The sequence below is a fragment of the Anas platyrhynchos genome, chromosome 13 (genome assembly GCF_047663525.1).
Source record: "Anas platyrhynchos isolate ZD024472 breed Pekin duck chromosome 13, IASCAAS_PekinDuck_T2T, whole genome shotgun sequence".
Classification (NCBI taxonomy): domain Eukaryota; kingdom Metazoa; phylum Chordata; class Aves; order Anseriformes; family Anatidae; genus Anas; species Anas platyrhynchos.
The window spans coordinates 19,471,633-19,488,245 of record NC_092599.1 but is presented as its reverse complement, the minus strand read 5'-3'; the positions used below and the strand labels follow the sequence as shown (position 1 = coordinate 19,488,245).

At 55.5% G+C, this 16,613-nt stretch overlaps 1 protein-coding gene across 1 annotated transcript; it reads right to left on the bottom strand.

Moving 5' to 3' along the window:
* Window positions 1–1,156: 1,156 nt before the first annotated feature.
* BARX1 (BARX homeobox 1) lies at window positions 1,157–5,054 on the bottom strand. Its single transcript, XM_027467932.3, has 4 exons — window positions 4,269–5,054; window positions 2,326–2,614; window positions 2,125–2,209; window positions 1,157–1,797 (listed from the first exon to the last, which is right to left on the bottom strand). Exons 1-4 carry the CDS (start codon window positions 4,471–4,473, stop codon window positions 1,633–1,635), a joined length of 744 nt encoding a protein of 247 aa, XP_027323733.1. The 5' UTR covers window positions 4,474–5,054; the 3' UTR covers window positions 1,157–1,632.
* Window positions 5,055–16,613: the final 11,559 nt, after the last annotated feature.

Below are 16,613 nucleotides of genomic sequence, written 5' to 3'. Positions count from 1 at the left end.
CTCGAACTATTTGTTTGTTTAAATCCAGAAGTCATTTTAGCAGAAGAATATGAGCTGGCTTCCTGTTTGCTCGGCACGGGCCGCGTCCCGTGCTTACAAACACTCCATCGCTCATCCCGGGTTTATTTAACCCCGGGCACGGCTCCGCGAGCAGGAGCCGCCCGCAGCCCCCACCGGGCCGGGCCTCAGCGGAGAACCGGCCGAGAGGGACCCGGGGCTGCTTTTATTTTTTTAGGGCTGTTTAGGGCTTTTTACGGCACGTCGATGCCTTCAGCACCGCTCCTGCCCCACCGTCGTGCCGTTTAACGAGAAACGGCGGCATTACCGAAAGTTGGAGCTCGGTGCGGGCTCGGTTACCCGGCACGGACCCGCTGGGACCGGCAGGGCACGGCACGGCACTGGGGACCCGGCCCCGCCGTGGAAGCGGCCCTCCCCGCGGCCCCGGGGCACAGCCGGGGAAGGGCTCAGCCCGGCCCCCGACGGGACGAGAGGCAGCGACCGTACCCTGCACCCGCTGCAGGACCTCCCTTCAGCAGCCTTGCATTAATCACCGCCTTTAATTAATTGGGAGGCCAGGCCAATTAGCACCCCGCCGCTGGGGCTCAGCTCGCCGCTTCCTGCGACGCTTCTGGGTTTTGGTGGGCCTTTTTTTTCTTTTCTTTTTCTTTTTTTTTTTTTCTTTTTTTTCACGATGATGATAATTGCACGTCTCTGTAGATGCTCTATAATTTGATACCTCAATGGAAAAAGTACAGCGAAGACCGAAAAGGGAAAAAAAAAAAAAAAAAAGCCACCGTTTCTTGCTACGTCGCCGCAATTAGCAAAGAGCCTCGGGAAAGGGGCCGTGACCCGAGGCAGAGGCGGGCAAGGAGCCGGGGCTGGGGAGCCGAGAGGGTCCCGTACCCGGCGTGCTGAGCCCCAAAGCCGCTCCAACCAGCAGCGCTTCGTTCCCTGTTTGTACAGTGCGAAAGCATCGCCTCGCTCCTGCCCCGCTGCGCTCCAGCAAACCCGGGGGTGCTGCCCTCGACCGGGACAGGCGGCCTCGGGCCTCGCGTCTGAATCTCGGACAGATTAACTGCTGCCGAGGGAAAGAAAGAAAAAAAAATAAATAGCAAAAATAGGAAAAAAATAGGAAAAGCATGACGCTACTCAGAGCAATAGTTCATAAAATACTTTATTGAAATAAAGTAAATATCTTCGCATTAATAAAACTGATCGTAAAATGCAGTTTTCGAGTAACTAGGGGCACCACAGGGTTTCAGACAGCGAGCGGACGTGAAGGTGGGGTCCAGTGTCCTCCTCCTGGCCCCTCGGGGCCGTCGCACAGCGGGGGCCGGGGCGCAGCGCCCCGCGGGCGCGGAGAGGAGCGGCGGGGCTGGGGCCAGGGACGCGGCCGGGCCAAACGCTGGATTCGTCGGAAACCCAAGGCGACAGCAGTCCACGAACCGCTTGGTTCCCCCCTTCCAGCCCTCTTCCCCCTGGGTCGCTGCCGGCGGAGCGGGGAGGTGCGGGGCCGGTGGCTCCTCCCGGGGACCCCGGCCCGGGGCGGCGGCGGCGGCGGCGCTCGGTGGCCGCGCTCCCGGCCGGGCGGAGCGGCTCGGGGCCGGCGGCGGTGGGGCCGGGCCGTGCCGGTCACTCCTCCTGGCTGACCTCAGCCGGCGAGCCCAGGCTCTCGGGCGGCTTCTCGGCGTCCCGGGCTCGTTCCTGCTCCGAGAGCTGCTCGCTGCTGGGGATGGAGTTCTTCTTGGGGCGGCCCTTGGGTTTGGTGGGGGACTCCAGGCCGCCCCCCTGCAGCACCTGCGAGGCGGGGAGGGAGCACAGGGGGGGACAGCCGAGTAAAAGCGGTTCTCGGGCGGCCCCGCTCGGGGGAAGCCTCCCGCGGCCCCGCGCCGAGCCGAGCCGAGCAGCCCGACGGGGGCGGCAGCAAAACCAGGAGGGCCCGGGCCGGATGATGCTGGCCTCAGAGACCGCGGGCACACAAATATATCAGTTTAAATATTAGAATAAAACTTATTTTTCCCCCCGCCACATGCATTTTTGCCCTGGGCATGCAGAAGGCCGAGGCGGCAGAGCTGCCCCCGTACCGCGGCGGGGCGCGCAGAAGGGTCAGAGGCGGGCACTTACTATTTTCTTCCATTTCATGCGCCTGTTCTGGTACCAGGTTTTCACCTGGAGCTGGCTGAGCCCCAGCGATTCGGCCAGGTCTATTCTGCGGGAGAGAGACAGGCGGTGAGACCCAGCCCGGCCGGCCCGCGGCTCCTCTCCCTCCCCAGCACAAACTCCCCCCGCGCCCTGCCCCGCTCCGGAGGGCCCGGCCTGCCCTACCTGTCGGGCGTGGAGAGGTATTTCTGCTTCTCGAAGCGCTTCTCAAGCCCCATGAGCTGCAGCTCGGTGAAGACGGTGCGGCTGCGGCGCCCCTTCTTGGCCTTGCCGCCCGGCTCGGGGGGGCCCGGCTCCAGCTTGCCGCGGAGGTGCAGCTCCAGCGGGAGATGGGGCGAGGCGGAGCCGCCCTGCAGCCCCGAGCCGGCGGCCAGCAGCGCCGAGCTCAGCCCCGAGCAGCCCAAGGGAGCCAGCGGGAACTTGAACACGGCCGCCGGCTCCGCCTTCAGCACGGCTGCGGGAGAGAGGGGCCGTGAAAGCCGGGCAGACCCCGCGGGGAGCCCGCACGCAGCCCCCCCGGGCCCGCCCGTCCCCCCGAGGACGCGGGGTCACACTTTGCCCTCCGGCCGGCAGCCGGTGATTCCCGGGTGATTCCCGGCGTACAGGTGGAAACGCTTTAAAACGATTCCCAAACGATTCCCAAGCGCTCCCCGCCGATGCCCCCGAGCAGCTGCCGCAGCCGCCGGCTCGGCTTCGCCCCCGACGTGCAGCCGGGGCCGGGCGGGCAGCCCCCCGCGGGTTTCCCTGCCCGGAGCCCCCCAGCGCGATTTCAGTCCCCGAACAACTGAATCGCATCTTCCCCCGGGCCCCGCAGCGCGATTTTAACCCGCAAACAATCGCATCTTCCTCCGGGACCCACAGCCCCCGGCTTGGCTGCGAAAACGCGCTCGGGAGCAGGGCCGGGAGCTCCCTCGATGGCACCGAGCTGCGAGCCCACCCCAGGGCCGGCACAGAGCGGCTCAGGCCCCTCTCGGCCCCGGGAGAGCCCTGCAGGGCCCGGGGGCCCCGGCCCGGTCCCGCAGCCCCCAGCGGGTCCCGGGCGCGCCGGGTGCGGAGTCGCCCCCCGCGGACCCCGGGCCAGGGCCGCCGCGGCTCTCCCCGGCCCTAAAAACTCGGCAGCAATCCCCACGGGTGGGCTGTAAGGAACTTCTCTGCGGGTTCCTCCTCCTCGGCCGCAGCAGAAACCCCGCTGCTGCTCGAAGCCGCGTCTCGCCTCCCGTCAGCCTGCGAACTGCGTTTTAGCCGGACCGGTGCTTGAAACCGGTACTTAAAGCAACGCAGATTTCCGCGTGTCCTAATCTATGTTGCTCCCTGGCTGTGGGGCTCGATGCTTTTCTCTTTTAAAAGGAAAAAAAAAAAAAAAAAAAGAAATCGGGACGGTCCCGTTCCATTCGTTTGTACGGGTGAAAGAGCGGCCTTTCTGCGGTGCGACGGCTTTGGAAACGAAAGCTTCTGGCAGCGCACCGAAAAACTCGAGTTTACAAAAACCAACGACCAAAAAAAAAATAAAAAGAGAAAAAGAAAACAGAAAAAATGAAAAAAAAAAAGGAGAGATATGTCATTAACGTTCTGCATTTGTCCTAGATCCTGTAACAGAGGGGACAGATCGCGCTTTCCATCCATCGCCCTGTCTGTCTGTCCGTCCATCCATCGGGCTTCCAGCTGACGCCGTGTCCGCGGGGCTCTCCGCAGCCCCCCGGCTGTGCCCGCCGCGCAGGGCCCCGGCACTTGCACCTCACCCGAACCCCCAAAATCCCCAAATCCTCGGGGCAGCCGCTCTCTGCCCGGGCCCGTCAGTGGCAGCCGCGCAAAGCTCCGCTTTAGGCCCCAAGCGCTACACCGCGGCGCCGGCCCCGAGCCTGCCCGGTGTGCAGGGAGCCCGGCGGCTGCTCGCTGCCCAAATTAACGGGCTTTGCTTCCGAGGAGCGGCTCGAAGCCGCTCTCTGCCCGCCAGCCCCGGGAGCCCAGCGGCGCCCCGATGCAGCGCGGTCCCGGCGAGCCGCAGCCCGGAGCCTGCTCCCTCCCCGGCCCCGGGACCCCTCGGGCCGCGGTGCCCGGAGCTCGCAGCCCGGATCCCGGAGGCGGCCCGGCCCCGCGGCAGCACGTACCTAGGTGGTTGTGGTAGGGCCGGGCCGAGAGCAGCGCCTGCACCCCGAATTTGAGGAGCTCCCCGGCCGGCGCCGCGCCCTTGGCGTCCGGGGGGTCGGTGAGGATCTCCTCGATCATGAAGCTGCGGTAGCGGTGCGAGCGGTGGTCGGGGAAGGCTTCGGCCGGGAAGTAGTGCGCGGCCCCCAGCTCCAGCGGGTGCTGCATCCTCGCCGCCCCCGGGGAGGGGGGGGGTGAGCCCCGGCCGCGGGGCCGAGGCTCCGCCGGGCCGTCCTAGCGCAGCCCCCCGGCCGGCGCCGCTGGGAGCCGGGCAGGGGGGGCTCTGCCCATCGCCCCGCCGCCGCCCCCCGCCCTGTCCCTGCCCCTACCCCTACCCCTACCCCCGGGCAGGGCTCGGCTCGGCCCCCCCAGCTCGAACGGCTCGGCACCGGGCCGCGAGCGCTGCCTGCACCGGGGCGCGGCACCGGGCAGCGTTTCTCCGCCCCGGGCCGCGGGGCAGCCGCCTATATAGCGCCCGGCCCGGCGGGGCTGGCGGCGCGGCGGGGGAGGGCGCGGGAGGGGCCGCGGAGGAAGGAAGGGGCCGGGGCGGGCGAGTACCTGGAAGCGAGAGGTTAGGGCAGAGCATTTGATCCCCTGCCATAGAAAGCAAATTACCCACGTTTCTGCCTGCCCGCCGCGGGACAGCAGACACCCAAACAAGCGCCGGGCCCTTCCAGCGCGGCCCCGACCCCCCGACCCCCGGCCCCCGGCCCCGGGGCAGTCCCCGGGCGCCGCCCCGCCACCTGCCCGCCCCCCCGGGCCGGCTCCCCCCGGGGCTGAGCGGAGGAGGAGCCGCCGTCTCTTCCCCCCCCCTCCTCTCCCCAGCCGCGGAGCCCGAGGCGACCCGGGGCCGGCCCCGACGCCCGCAGCGCTCTCGGGGGGCTCGGGGCTGCCGGGACCCCCGGGCTGGCCCCGCGGGGTCGCTCGGCGAGCAAGGGGAGAGGTTGGGAGGGTTTCCCCGCGGTCCTGGGGCCGCGGCCAAAATGCCCCCGCCACGTCCTTCCTCCGCCTTTCATTGCATGCGCCCAAAGCCAGGTGCTTCTTGAATTCGTTTCTGCTCGGTGCTTTTAGGGCTTCCCGAGGTAACCTGTTCCATACCCTCGCTGCCACTTGTACCAGGCGGCTCCGCTTGGATTTGCTGCTTGCCCCGTGTCCCTTCAGCTCACAGCCGTGCCCCTCGGTCCTCGCAAACGCCGAAAGCCGCTGTCCCTGCCCTCCTTAGGGCCCCGGCTGCCGCTGCCGTGTCCCCTGCGGGCAGGGACGGGACGGGACCGACCGGCACCGACCCCTCCGAGCTCGGCGGAGCCCAGCGCACCGGGACGGGACCCGCCCGGTTCCCTCCGCGGCCACTCGTCCGTCTGTCTGTATTTTTTGTCCGTCTTTATTTAGAGCAGGAGCTACTCTCACGCCAAGGTACCGATTTCTAACGGCCGAGGCAAAAGAGGCCGCTGGTGAATAACGAGAAGAATAATTCATGCGTAAACTGGGGGAGAATTTGGGGCCCGTTCAAGCGAGCGGACACATCCACAGCAGCCTGACCCAGCCTCCCCTCCGGGAGCGGCACACACACAGCACACACCGCCGAGCACCCCTCCCCGTGCCGCACCTCGCTGCCCTTCCCTCAGCGCCCTGCGCCCCGCAGCTCAGCGCCAGCCCCGCATCCCCCTGCTTTGCCCTGGGGAGCATCCGCAGCCCGGGGCGCAGCCTGCGGGACGTCGCTCCCGAGCGGCAGAAACCCGCTGCGGAGCAAATCCTGCTGCTACGAGGACATCGGGCGGTGCTTGATTTGTATTTTTTATCAGTGATTCTTGAAAGGACCGAAATCGCCTAACTCCCTGTGCTCTTACACACGGGGTTTTGCACCCTGCCGCGCTGCCCCGAGCAGCATCACCTCGGAGCTCGGCGGGGTTTGGGGACGAAAGGGACGTTTCTGCAGGCCCCAAATTGTGTGCACTTCGTTTTCCATCAGCTAGAAAGGAATCATCTTTTTTCCTTAAAAGGAAAAAAAGAAGTGTTTATTTTGCTCGCACCAAGCAAAGAGTCTATCGAAGTGTTAGAAATACAAATTATTTCGACAGTTACCCACTTTTTAGCATTTTTTTTCGCACGTACGTCATTAGTTTCAGAACCTATCAATACCTCTGCCCTGTTCAGGAGCTCTCCCGATCTTTATTTTCTGTAAACGCGGAGCGTTTGGAGCCTCCCTTTGCTCTCTTCTGCACTTGGGGCATCCCGGCAGCTGGCTGCGCGTCGGCCGGGGCTCGGGGCAGCGAAAGCCGCGCCCTGAAGGAGGAGGGGAGCCCGCTCAGCGCCCCCAAACCCTTCCCCCGGCCGGGGGCTTTCCCCTCGCCGACTGCTGCCCGTTTGGACGGGGAAAGATTTTTTCCGCCGCCTTTTCCACGCGACTTCTCGGGGCGTCCTTCTCCCCTGAGCCACAGCAAGGAGCAAAAGGACCAAATGCGCGCTCCCTGCCCCTTGCAGCCCGCAGCCAGCTCCCGGCACGGCGCCGTCACCCCGACGGCGATGCCCCGACGGGTGCCCCGGGCTGCGGGTTGAAGGACCGAGCACTGCCACACGCATCCCTCCCCGGGCGGTTTGCTGCAGCCACCCGGGCCGAGCAGGCAGCCCGGCTGCTCCGGAGCCTCAAATCCTGCTCGGAGACAGCCGGAGGTCGGTGCCGGGGCTCCCCTGCGGGCACACAGCGACGGAGGGCACGAGCGGTGAGTAAGGGAGCACCGGGAAGGATGCTAAGCCTTCCTCTTTTCTCAGATAAATGGGACTTGTAAAGGAGGTTTTGGTTTGATTTTGGTTTGGTTTTAGTCGCTGTTGTTTTTCTCTTTCAGCTTTCATTTTGCCTAGTCCCCAGGCAAGGGAAGCAATGCTTGGAAATGCAAACCAGGAGCTAAACGCAAACGGTGACAGATTTCAGGCCGGACATATTTCCTGTAACAGTGTCTCCTCTACAAACTGTCCTCTACGGAAGGCTTACAAAGGTCTGTAGGATCAGGGGCTCGTTCACCAGCCCCCCAAAATGCTGTCCCAGCTACCAGACAGCTGCAATTCGCTTTCCCTCGTTGACAGTGTATTTATAACCCTCCTTCCACCTGGAGCTGCTGTCAAAACAAAACAACAACAAAACCCAACCAAAACCAAAAAAAACAACCACCCAAGAAAACCATCAGTGGAGTAGCCCGTTGGTGGCATGGGGGAGTCTCCTGCAATACCCTTCTGGAGCCGTGGCCTTCCTTCGGAGCGAGAGCACCTCTGTGGCTTTTATAGACACTGTGTCGATGGTGATGTGACGCTGCATGCAGCCCTTCTCTGTCACACACAAACCTGTGAACACATACACGTACAAAACAGGGTTTTGATGCACAGGTTCAGCACGGGGAGTGACAGCCCAGTCCTTCAGTGACGGCGAGCACAGGCCCCCAGGCTGCCATTGACATAAACCCCACAGTCCAGGGCTTCGGAAAAGCCAAGCTGGGCTTTGAATCACACCAAAGCTGACCACACAGCACTGCTGTAACCACTCGTGGATGTGGAACTGAGCACACGAAGCTGCTGTTATCCGTGTTGGGACTACCCTGCAAGCAACAAGTGTGGTTTGCAAATGGCAGGATATACATAAAAGGGTAAGTCAAAAGTAGGTACTTAAAAGTAGGTAGTTCAGTTAATACCTTCAACCTGAAACAGCAGCTACAGCTGAACTACCCATTTCTGGGCGCTAAACTACCTTCAGACAGAAAACAATGACTTGTCCTTATCACCCTCGTTTTAGTTTAAATTCAAGCAATCCCTGCATCTGTTGCAAAATTAGAGATGCCCTTAATGATATCACATTAGCCCCCGTGCTGTAAACACTTAAACGTGTGCTTAGGTTATTCACTGCGTACACAGTTGACTGACTGGACTAGGACTGTTTATAGTTCATAAAATTAAGTTAATGACTACATCTGTGTGGAGCTGGGGCCTTCAGTTTTTAAAAGCAAAGTGAAGAAACAGAATAAAATCCCTACATTCTTCAGGTTTACGGCTAGCCCGCAGTCAGTTTGGGTTTCTTGTTCTCAAGTGCTACGTCAGATCTGGATGGCTTGGGTTTATAGATCAGCAGGGAGATGTTTAAGTCATTTAACACAATAATGGCTAATTGAAACATTTTATTTTTAAAATAACAAGATGTTTTATACATATTAAAATCATATTAAAGCTGACTTCCCGGCCTCTCACGAGCACCACCACAGCTAGTTAAAAACCCTGTTAAGAGAGCCAATTACATAATATAGCTTTCTTTAAGAGCCAAACAGTATAAAACAATTAAGCATCGAAGGGTTCCTTTCTGCCAGCTTATTTCTCAGACAAGCTTTAGATTTGTACGTGGATCTCGTTTCAAAGTCCAGGCACAGAGGCACCGAAGCACCCCCGTGCCGGACGAGGGCTGGGATCTCCCCTCACTCCCGCAGAGGTGCAACCTCCTGGCACGGAAGGTGCCGCAGAGTGGGCTCAGTGAGACTTACTCAAAATTACCCCGACCAAAAACACCTCAGGAAAACAATCTTAAAGCGAGCAGCCAGGTGCCTGACACCTCCCAAACATCTCCTATTTTCAGACGCTGCCCAGTGCAGCACGGACTGCTGCGCACACACCACCTGCCAGGGCAGCAGCACCGGCACCGAGCCTCCCGTGGGCTCCTCCTCTGGGACGAGGCCTGGAGCTCCGCCGGGAGAAGGCCGCACGTGGGGTCCCAGGCTTGGCATGCTCGGGAAGCGAGGACGATTTACCACCTCTGGCTAGAATATTTTTTTTTTTCTTTTTGAATAACATTGTGCCGCGTGGATTAGGATTTCTCTATGCTGTTTACATTCCTAAGAGCCTTTATCCGTTTTAATCTCTATAGCTTGGCTGAGACTCAACGGGTTCTTAAAAACGTAACTTTGGCTGCAGGAGGCTTGGTCATGAGTTGGGAGCCATGGGAGAACGGCCGGGGGTCAGCTCTGCAGGGTACCTGAGCGGGAGAACCTGGGCAGCCACTCAGGGGAGCCTTGTCCATAGGGAGCTGTGGGTGCCTCACACTGGCAGGCTGAATTTAAACACACCAAAAGCCCCAGGACATTGGCCACCATGCCTCTGGTTCAACCACAGCAGGACCTGTTTTAAGGGAACGTGATTTTCATGAGGCGGCAGGCAGCTGATGGCACCGGGTTGTCACAGACAGGTGGGGCTCACGGAGGGGTCATGGTTCCAGCAGCACGAGTGTCCTGCCAAAAGCACCTGCTAAGCTCTAAGGCCAGCCTGAGTAAAGTCCCTGTGCTTCCTCTGTGCACCTGCAGGAGAGATCTGCCAAAAACCTTTCAGGGCTTTGCTTTGTGCATCCCACTCTAAAGCTGATCCAGCTCACGGAGGACTGCAAGTAAAATCAAGCCCAACTTTATCTGGTAGCTTCAGCGGGGGCTCAGGCAGCTCTGCCCCCAGCTGAGACCCTGTCCCCTGCAGCGACCCTCCTGGGCTCGCACAGCTGCCTTGGGACACAGAAATCGCTGCCTGGGGGCCAACTAAGAGGCGATACTTACAGCCACGGGAAGGCTGTCCCGTGGGTTCACTTTGGTGGGGGTAAAAGAGAGAAAGTACAAATGTTTCTGCAGGGCTACCTTCCTCCTCCTGCGTCCTGCTGCTAGGGGAATAACCATGTTTTTCTTGCTCCTATTAATGGATCCACCTAATTTAGAATGAAATAGGGGACTAGGAAGGTCAGACTTCAGCAAAATTACTTTAAAAGGAGACATGTTAATAAAGGCCAATCAGTACACAGAAAATTCCCTTTTCCCTTGAAGGTGTGAGATTCTGGGAGATGAATTGCTTTGTCTTTCACACAAACACAACTATCTGTATGAGAAAAGTTAATTACTCTGTGCACAACAGGCCTCAGTGTAAAGCCGGGCCCCATACACAGGCGTCACCACCAACTGGAAGGCTGCAGCGATCCTGCACGTTCCCCTGTGCCCAAACAGACTTCCCCTGCCTTCTGAGAGCTGACTGACGGGGGTTGTAGGGCTTTCTAAAACTACTTTTGCGAACGAATGACGTTCCTACACCGCCGGGGGAAGCGTCACAGCCCCTGACCCCCTGCCCGACCCTACGGGCCCTGCTCAGGCCAACCCCGCGCCGGGCTCCCCGTGCGCCCGGCCCCGGCCCCGGCCTCGGCCCCGCGCCGCTGCTGTGCCGCGGGTGCCCTCTGCCGGGCCTGGCCGGGCCTCGGCAACATCCCCCGAAGGAAGCGGCGGGACAGAGTGCTGGCAGCGAGGAAAAGAGCGATTAGGAACCGCCTCGCCCCCGGCCATCGCGTTTTGGCCTGTCGGGGAGCCCCGCAGAAGAGCGGGCTGGCAGCACCGCCCCGGGGCTGGCAGGCAGCAGAAGCGCTCAGCCGGGCCCCGCGGCAGCCAGCAGGTCGGTGGCAGGCGGGGACGGAGCATTTTGTGTCCTCTGGCTGTTCCTACAGCTGGGTGACCGCTTAGCCAGAGCCGGATCAACCTAAAGACTCCCAAGCACGTGTACTAAGCCTTCAACACTGAGGACGAGTGAGGCTCTCACCTGGAAAGGGGCTTTTCGCTCTGAAATAAAATATTAGTGTTAGGCTATGAGCACATTACTCAAACAAGGGACTCCAACCTCAAATTTAGAGGATCTCACTGCTTTCTTGTCCTCCTCAGGTCTCACAGGGCCAGGCAGACCAGCACAGAGCCTGCTGCTGCGGGACCAAAGGGCAGCAGTGTCCCTGCCCGAGCCTGCCGGTGCTCCTGGAGGGAGCAGAGATGCAGAAACATCCCCTCCAGGTGCACAAGAGGAAGGACGAAGCTCTGAGAAGCAAGGCAGCATCTCCTTGGTACTGTATTTATACAACACTGAGCACCAAAGTAAACAGGAAAAAAGTGTAAGCACTCCAACATTGAAAACAGATTCAGCGGTACAACACTGGTAACAGAAATCTTTCCACTAGTTTTCATAAGATAATTGGGGCCTTAGCTTACTCAAAAAAAAAAAAAAAAAAAAAAAAAAAAAAAAAAAAAAGCTGTAGAATGCAGCTTATTCCCTTCAAATCACAAATGAAGTTTCAGCAAAATGCTTTCTAAGCTGTTAATATCACAAGATTTTCCTGCAAAAAGGGAAAGTTCCACTTTTGCTTTTCGTATTTTAGTGAATAGCAACATGAAAAAACAAGATTTTCACCATGACTAATAAATGAGAGTCATTGCTTTGGAGAAGTTGCTGTGCGCAAGCAGCAGTAGTGATGCCTCCTCAAACAGCTGAGAGCTCAGCACCAGCAGACCAGCAGCAGCCTCGGCAAAGCAGCCGATGGGTGCCGAGCAGCCTCCCCCAGCACTGACAGTCCCGTTCAACTTCACAGACCTCGGTGCGCCCTGGCACTGAGCTGATATTTCAGCTGTGCCAGAAACAGGGTGCCAGAAGTACACAGGGGAGTCTCTGCACACCCACTTCTGCTCCTTCTCCCTTACGCAAATCTGCCGCTCCACTCACCAGCTAGTTCTCGCTGAAGCTCCAAACACTATTACCGCAGCATTCCCTCTCCGATTACTCTGTCTCTCTCATCCCACCTCCCAACCACAGCAGTAATTTTGGTCCTCCTAACCCCTACTTCTGCCTCCGAAGGCTCTTTGAGATCTCTGTACAAGAGGCAACCCCAGGGAGCTCACATTTTTAACTGAGATAGTGGTTTCCTAAGTCTTTTGTTCTTATGCAGCTCCTGCGTAATCGTTCTTTTTCCCAAACCCACGCCATACACTCCAGCTATGCTCTTTGCTGATGCTTTATTTGATCACAGAGGAGGAAGCTGCTCAGTCACTGCTGGGACTGGGATTGGACCCAGCAACTTTGGAAGCTCTCCCGTCCTGCCCTCTGGGTGAGCGTTGTCTTCCAGCACAGACTTTGACCTGCAGGCAAATGGCACAGAGGTGTGACAATCCTTGGTCTTTTATTCATTCCTCGCTTGTTGCCCTGCCAGCCTGCCTCTGGAAGAGCAACAGCTCAGCTGCAATGGAGAAGTTCACCTTTCAACACCTTGCAGCATCAGGCAGTTGCACCAATGCCAACTGTGTGTACTCGGAGCCATTTACCTGCTGGTTTCATACTGAGCTTCTAAGCAAAAAACAAACAACAGAGTGACCAAATGCTACGGCCTGCAGAACTGAGCCATCCCATAGCCATTTTCTGATCTTTCTAACCAAATTTCTCCTTTCCGCATGCTTACTGCTCATTCTCATCTGAGGGATCAGACCAGTAACTCACGAGTGGAAACTCAGGATTACCTTTCCTCTCTGGAGGACTTCTTGAATGACTGGGCTTTGAGTCTTAAATGATAGCAATCCTCTAACAAGTTATGGAAGAGCCTTTGAGTTTGACGTTTTTATAAACACCAACCTTTTTATCCTCAATGTTTGTTGTTTAAGGAAATCCCTTCTAGCTCTTACGCATGTATAACATATAAAACAATTGAATTAATACCATATGAGGGTAGAGGGGTGAAAAATCATGTCTATAGCCAAAATAGTTCAGAAAAACTGTACAGCTGAGGTTTAAGATTGCCTATAGTGACTTTGTATTTTGTTTAGACATCGGTGTTAATTCTTCATATGGATTATGTGCAGATTACAACAGCATGTGCTGTGTGCTGTATAATTTATGAACTGTAAACTTCTTATGTTTTGGGGTTGTAAGTTATAACTGAACAGAATCTAAACTACCACCAAATGGAGCATTTTTTTCTTTTTCTGGATTAACGTAAAACTCTTTTGTGGGTTTGGGGCTGAGTGGAAAGCTCAAGGCCAAATACTTGCACACTCATTCTCAGCAAGCTGGTAGCTCAAGCTTTATAAATTTAAATATCTTTTATGCTCTTCACATGTATTATCTGTACTGGTAGAATTCCAAAGCAGGATCACCTGACTGGGTTTGTGCTGTACATGAGAGGAGGAAAACAGGAATGGAGGATGGCAGTAGGGAAACACTTCTGCTTGCTCTGAACTACTGGGATGCCAGAGGAAGGGCTCGTGGCTGTGTGGCAGAGCGACGTGGGTGCCTGAGTTCATAAAGGCCACAGGTAGCCCAGCAGCGCTGACTACAGATCTGTGTGAGCCTCAAAAACAGAGCTGAAGCATCTTAACAGATTTTTAATAAAAATAAAAATCTCAATTAGACACCAGAAAACTTATAACAGCCCAGGGCTCAGGGCAAGCCCAGCCTTAATGCTCACCCTGCTTCTTTTTATGCAGTCAAAAAGTCTTATAGCTGTCTCATCACAGTTCTCACACGCCAAGAGGTTACCCGATGCTAGACTACCCCAGACAAAATTTCCCATGGAAACACCCAAACCGTTTCAGTCCATGGCTGGCATAACCACAACCTTTCTGTCTGCCCCCGCCCTGCAGCAAGCCCCAGAAGCACCTGAGTGAGGGCTCCCACCGTGGGTGTTCAAACGACCGAGGAAAGCCGTGCTGCTTTGCTTGAGCTCTCGACCGTGAGTGATATTTCTCACTCCCGTGCCTGGAGTTTACGCAGCAGAACTTAAACAAACAGCTTTACGGGGGAGGAAGAAGGAACCCAAATAAAGAGTAAACCTGGAAATCCTGAAGGTGAACATAAGGTGAGACTCCTGCCCTCTGGGCACGTTGGCAGAGGCTGTGAAGGCAGTCCTGCTCCAGCTGTAAGCAGCTGCTGAAGTAGCCAGCCACTGCCTGCTCCCTTGCCTGTATCTCACCCATCTATCGTCAGGGCTCAGAAAAAATCCAAGTCTTGGCCAGATCAGTCCTTTACTCCTCATGGATATTCAGCATCTGGGGCTCTATCCAGCAGCTGAATCACCACAGGGACATTTACAAATTACGCTTTTCAATAGATTGTATTTTACTTTGACACATTTTATTGTTTACAAGGTTTACTCGGGAGATAAAACAAAAGTTAATTACATCAACTGATACATCAGGCAAATGGATTGATTTGATATCCCCTCCAGATGGGCTTCCTTTGCGTGGCAGCACGCATACCACATCTTAAGGAAGGGAGACAGAATACGTTGGGAAGGCACATTTGAGCCATCAGACTGACACTTCTTTATTACAGTGTATTTATTTTTTATCATGTGCTTTGACAGAAGTCTCATAAAGTGTTATGCTCCTTCTGTAGGGTCAAAGTCTTGTGACCTTCCATGATTTTAGAGAGAAGGAACATAATTTTAGAGGGCATGTTTATTATTTCTGTAAACAGTCTGTTTTCTATGCCAAGAGAACAGTTTTTCTGTATGTGCTCAGATGACAGCTCAACTTCACTGGCTTACTTTCCTGACTGAGTCTCGCCTGCCAAATGTTTTTGATCATAGTCTGGCAAACAAAACAATATTAATAGTAGAGCTGAGCAAATAATCTCCAGAAAACGGCTGATTTTTTTAAGCCTCTTTTTATTACCCGCATAATATTCCTGAATCAAATGTGGTTTCCTCAAGTCTAACTACAATGCTAAGCACTCTGTTTTTATTAAAAACAAAGTAACTCAAATCCGCGGAATTAGAAAAGCTGCTTGCGAAATGGTTAGCTGTGATAAAGCAGGTACATCTCTCTGTGCTGTTTACATCCCCTAAGAAGTGTCTGTGCCCTTCAAGCATGAACGCCTGCGCTTGTCGATTTAAACTCTGGACACGTGGCTTCCAAAGCTGTTTTTACTGGCACAGACATTCACGGAAGGGGTGACAAGAACACAGCCAAAGCAAACGTATTTTAAAATCTCACAGAGTAGTCCACTTCTGCCATATATACTGTTTTCTGATAACTGCACTGACATAACTTATTTTCCCAGCGAGTGAAGACAGACGTATTTCAAATTCACCTTTCTGAATGCCCTGCACTCAGACATGCCTGGTTATGTGGTCATCATACACCACGTGCTCTAAACCCTTGCTCTACTGTGGCCCACAACACCACTCGCAGCACACTGCAGATGCTGTGAGCTTGAAGCAATCTGATGCCTCAGGTGGTTTGGTTTGGTTGATTTTTCTGAGTGGCACAGAGCTGGTAAAACACCTGTGTTGTCCCACTATCATGTCAAGAAAGGTAGAATTATGGGCTGTACTTTTGACTGTTATCTATGGAACAGCCTTCTGGATAACACTGCAGCTGAATGTACAAAAGCTTTAAGACACGATGATGGCACTTACGGCACTTACTACTTCATATCATGTTTTCACTCCTGTTCCCACAGAGAGAACAGCATAAGAGAGATGGAGAATCTGGCTCACTGCTGCCTCCAGGAGCATTCGAGTCCCTCTTACAGGGATGGGTTTATTCAGAGACTTGGACTGGAGTTACTGAAAGTGCTAGCTAAACGTATCACACAAATTCCCAGGCAGATGCACCTGGAACAACCCTTCATCCAAGACAATCTGCAATACAGCTCTCAAGCAATACTTCCATATCTACCTGAGAGCTGTCCCCTCCCCTCTGGATACGCAGCTCCAGGAGTTCAGTGAGCTATATTCCTACAAATATCTGCAGTCAAAGTCTAATCCTGAGGTCTCTGGGTTTTGTTTAATGCCTTAAAGATCATAAAACACAAGGTTTCACCTTTGCAGCTCAGTCTTCCTGATCTGCATTTTTTGTCTTACCGCACAAATCTTGTGACAGGTTGCTCTGTTTTGGCAACTAAAAGATGCACACTGACTCACTGCTTGACTCTGCTCCTTGGCCATTCCAGATGGTTTATTAAGATGTAGTTCCTACTCCCTACCCTTCTTTCTTTTCCCAACTTTCTTTCCCAGGCTAACACAACCGTAAAGGCCAAAGTGCATTTTTAAGGTCTTGAAGCTAACAAATGTAAAGTATATACAAAAAATCTGGAAAGATAAATAGATGGAAACTCAATAACATCCCATACAAACACTCAATTAAAAGAAAAAACAAACAAACCAAAAAAAAACAAAACAGTGAGAATAATAAACCAACCCCTACAGAATAGGAAGACCGGTAACATGACAGAGAAACGGTTGCACCTTTTTAAAAGGAATAGGAACCAAATCCAGATGAAACCGAGTGAAAGGACAAGAAATGGGTGAGATGGGAAGAAATGTGTCTGCTGCACTTGTCCTGCTCTGAAACAAAACCCACCCTGGCCCGAGGAGTTCCACCCTCAGGGTGCTGCACGTCAGAGGATGGGAGGGATGAGTGGGAGGTGTCACCAACACTCTGCTCAGGCAAAACGTCGTGGAAAACCCGTGGCAATAGTCATCATTGTCTGCTCCAGGAAAAAGT

Excerpts from the sequence above, each read along its gene's own strand:
- BARX1 (XM_027467932.3), bottom strand. The coding sequence starts at position 4,473 with ATGCAGCACCCGCTGGAGCTGGGGGCCGCGCACTACTTCCCGGCCGAA. Across the intron at positions 2,615-4,268 it reads GCCCTACCACAACCACCTAG|CCGTGCTGAAGGCGGAGCCG; the intron begins GTACGTGCTGCC and ends TCTCTCCCGCAG. Across the intron at positions 1,798-2,124 it reads GCATGAAATGGAAGAAAATA|GTGCTGCAGGGGGGCGGCCT; the intron begins GTAAGTGCCCGC and ends CCCGCCTCGCAG.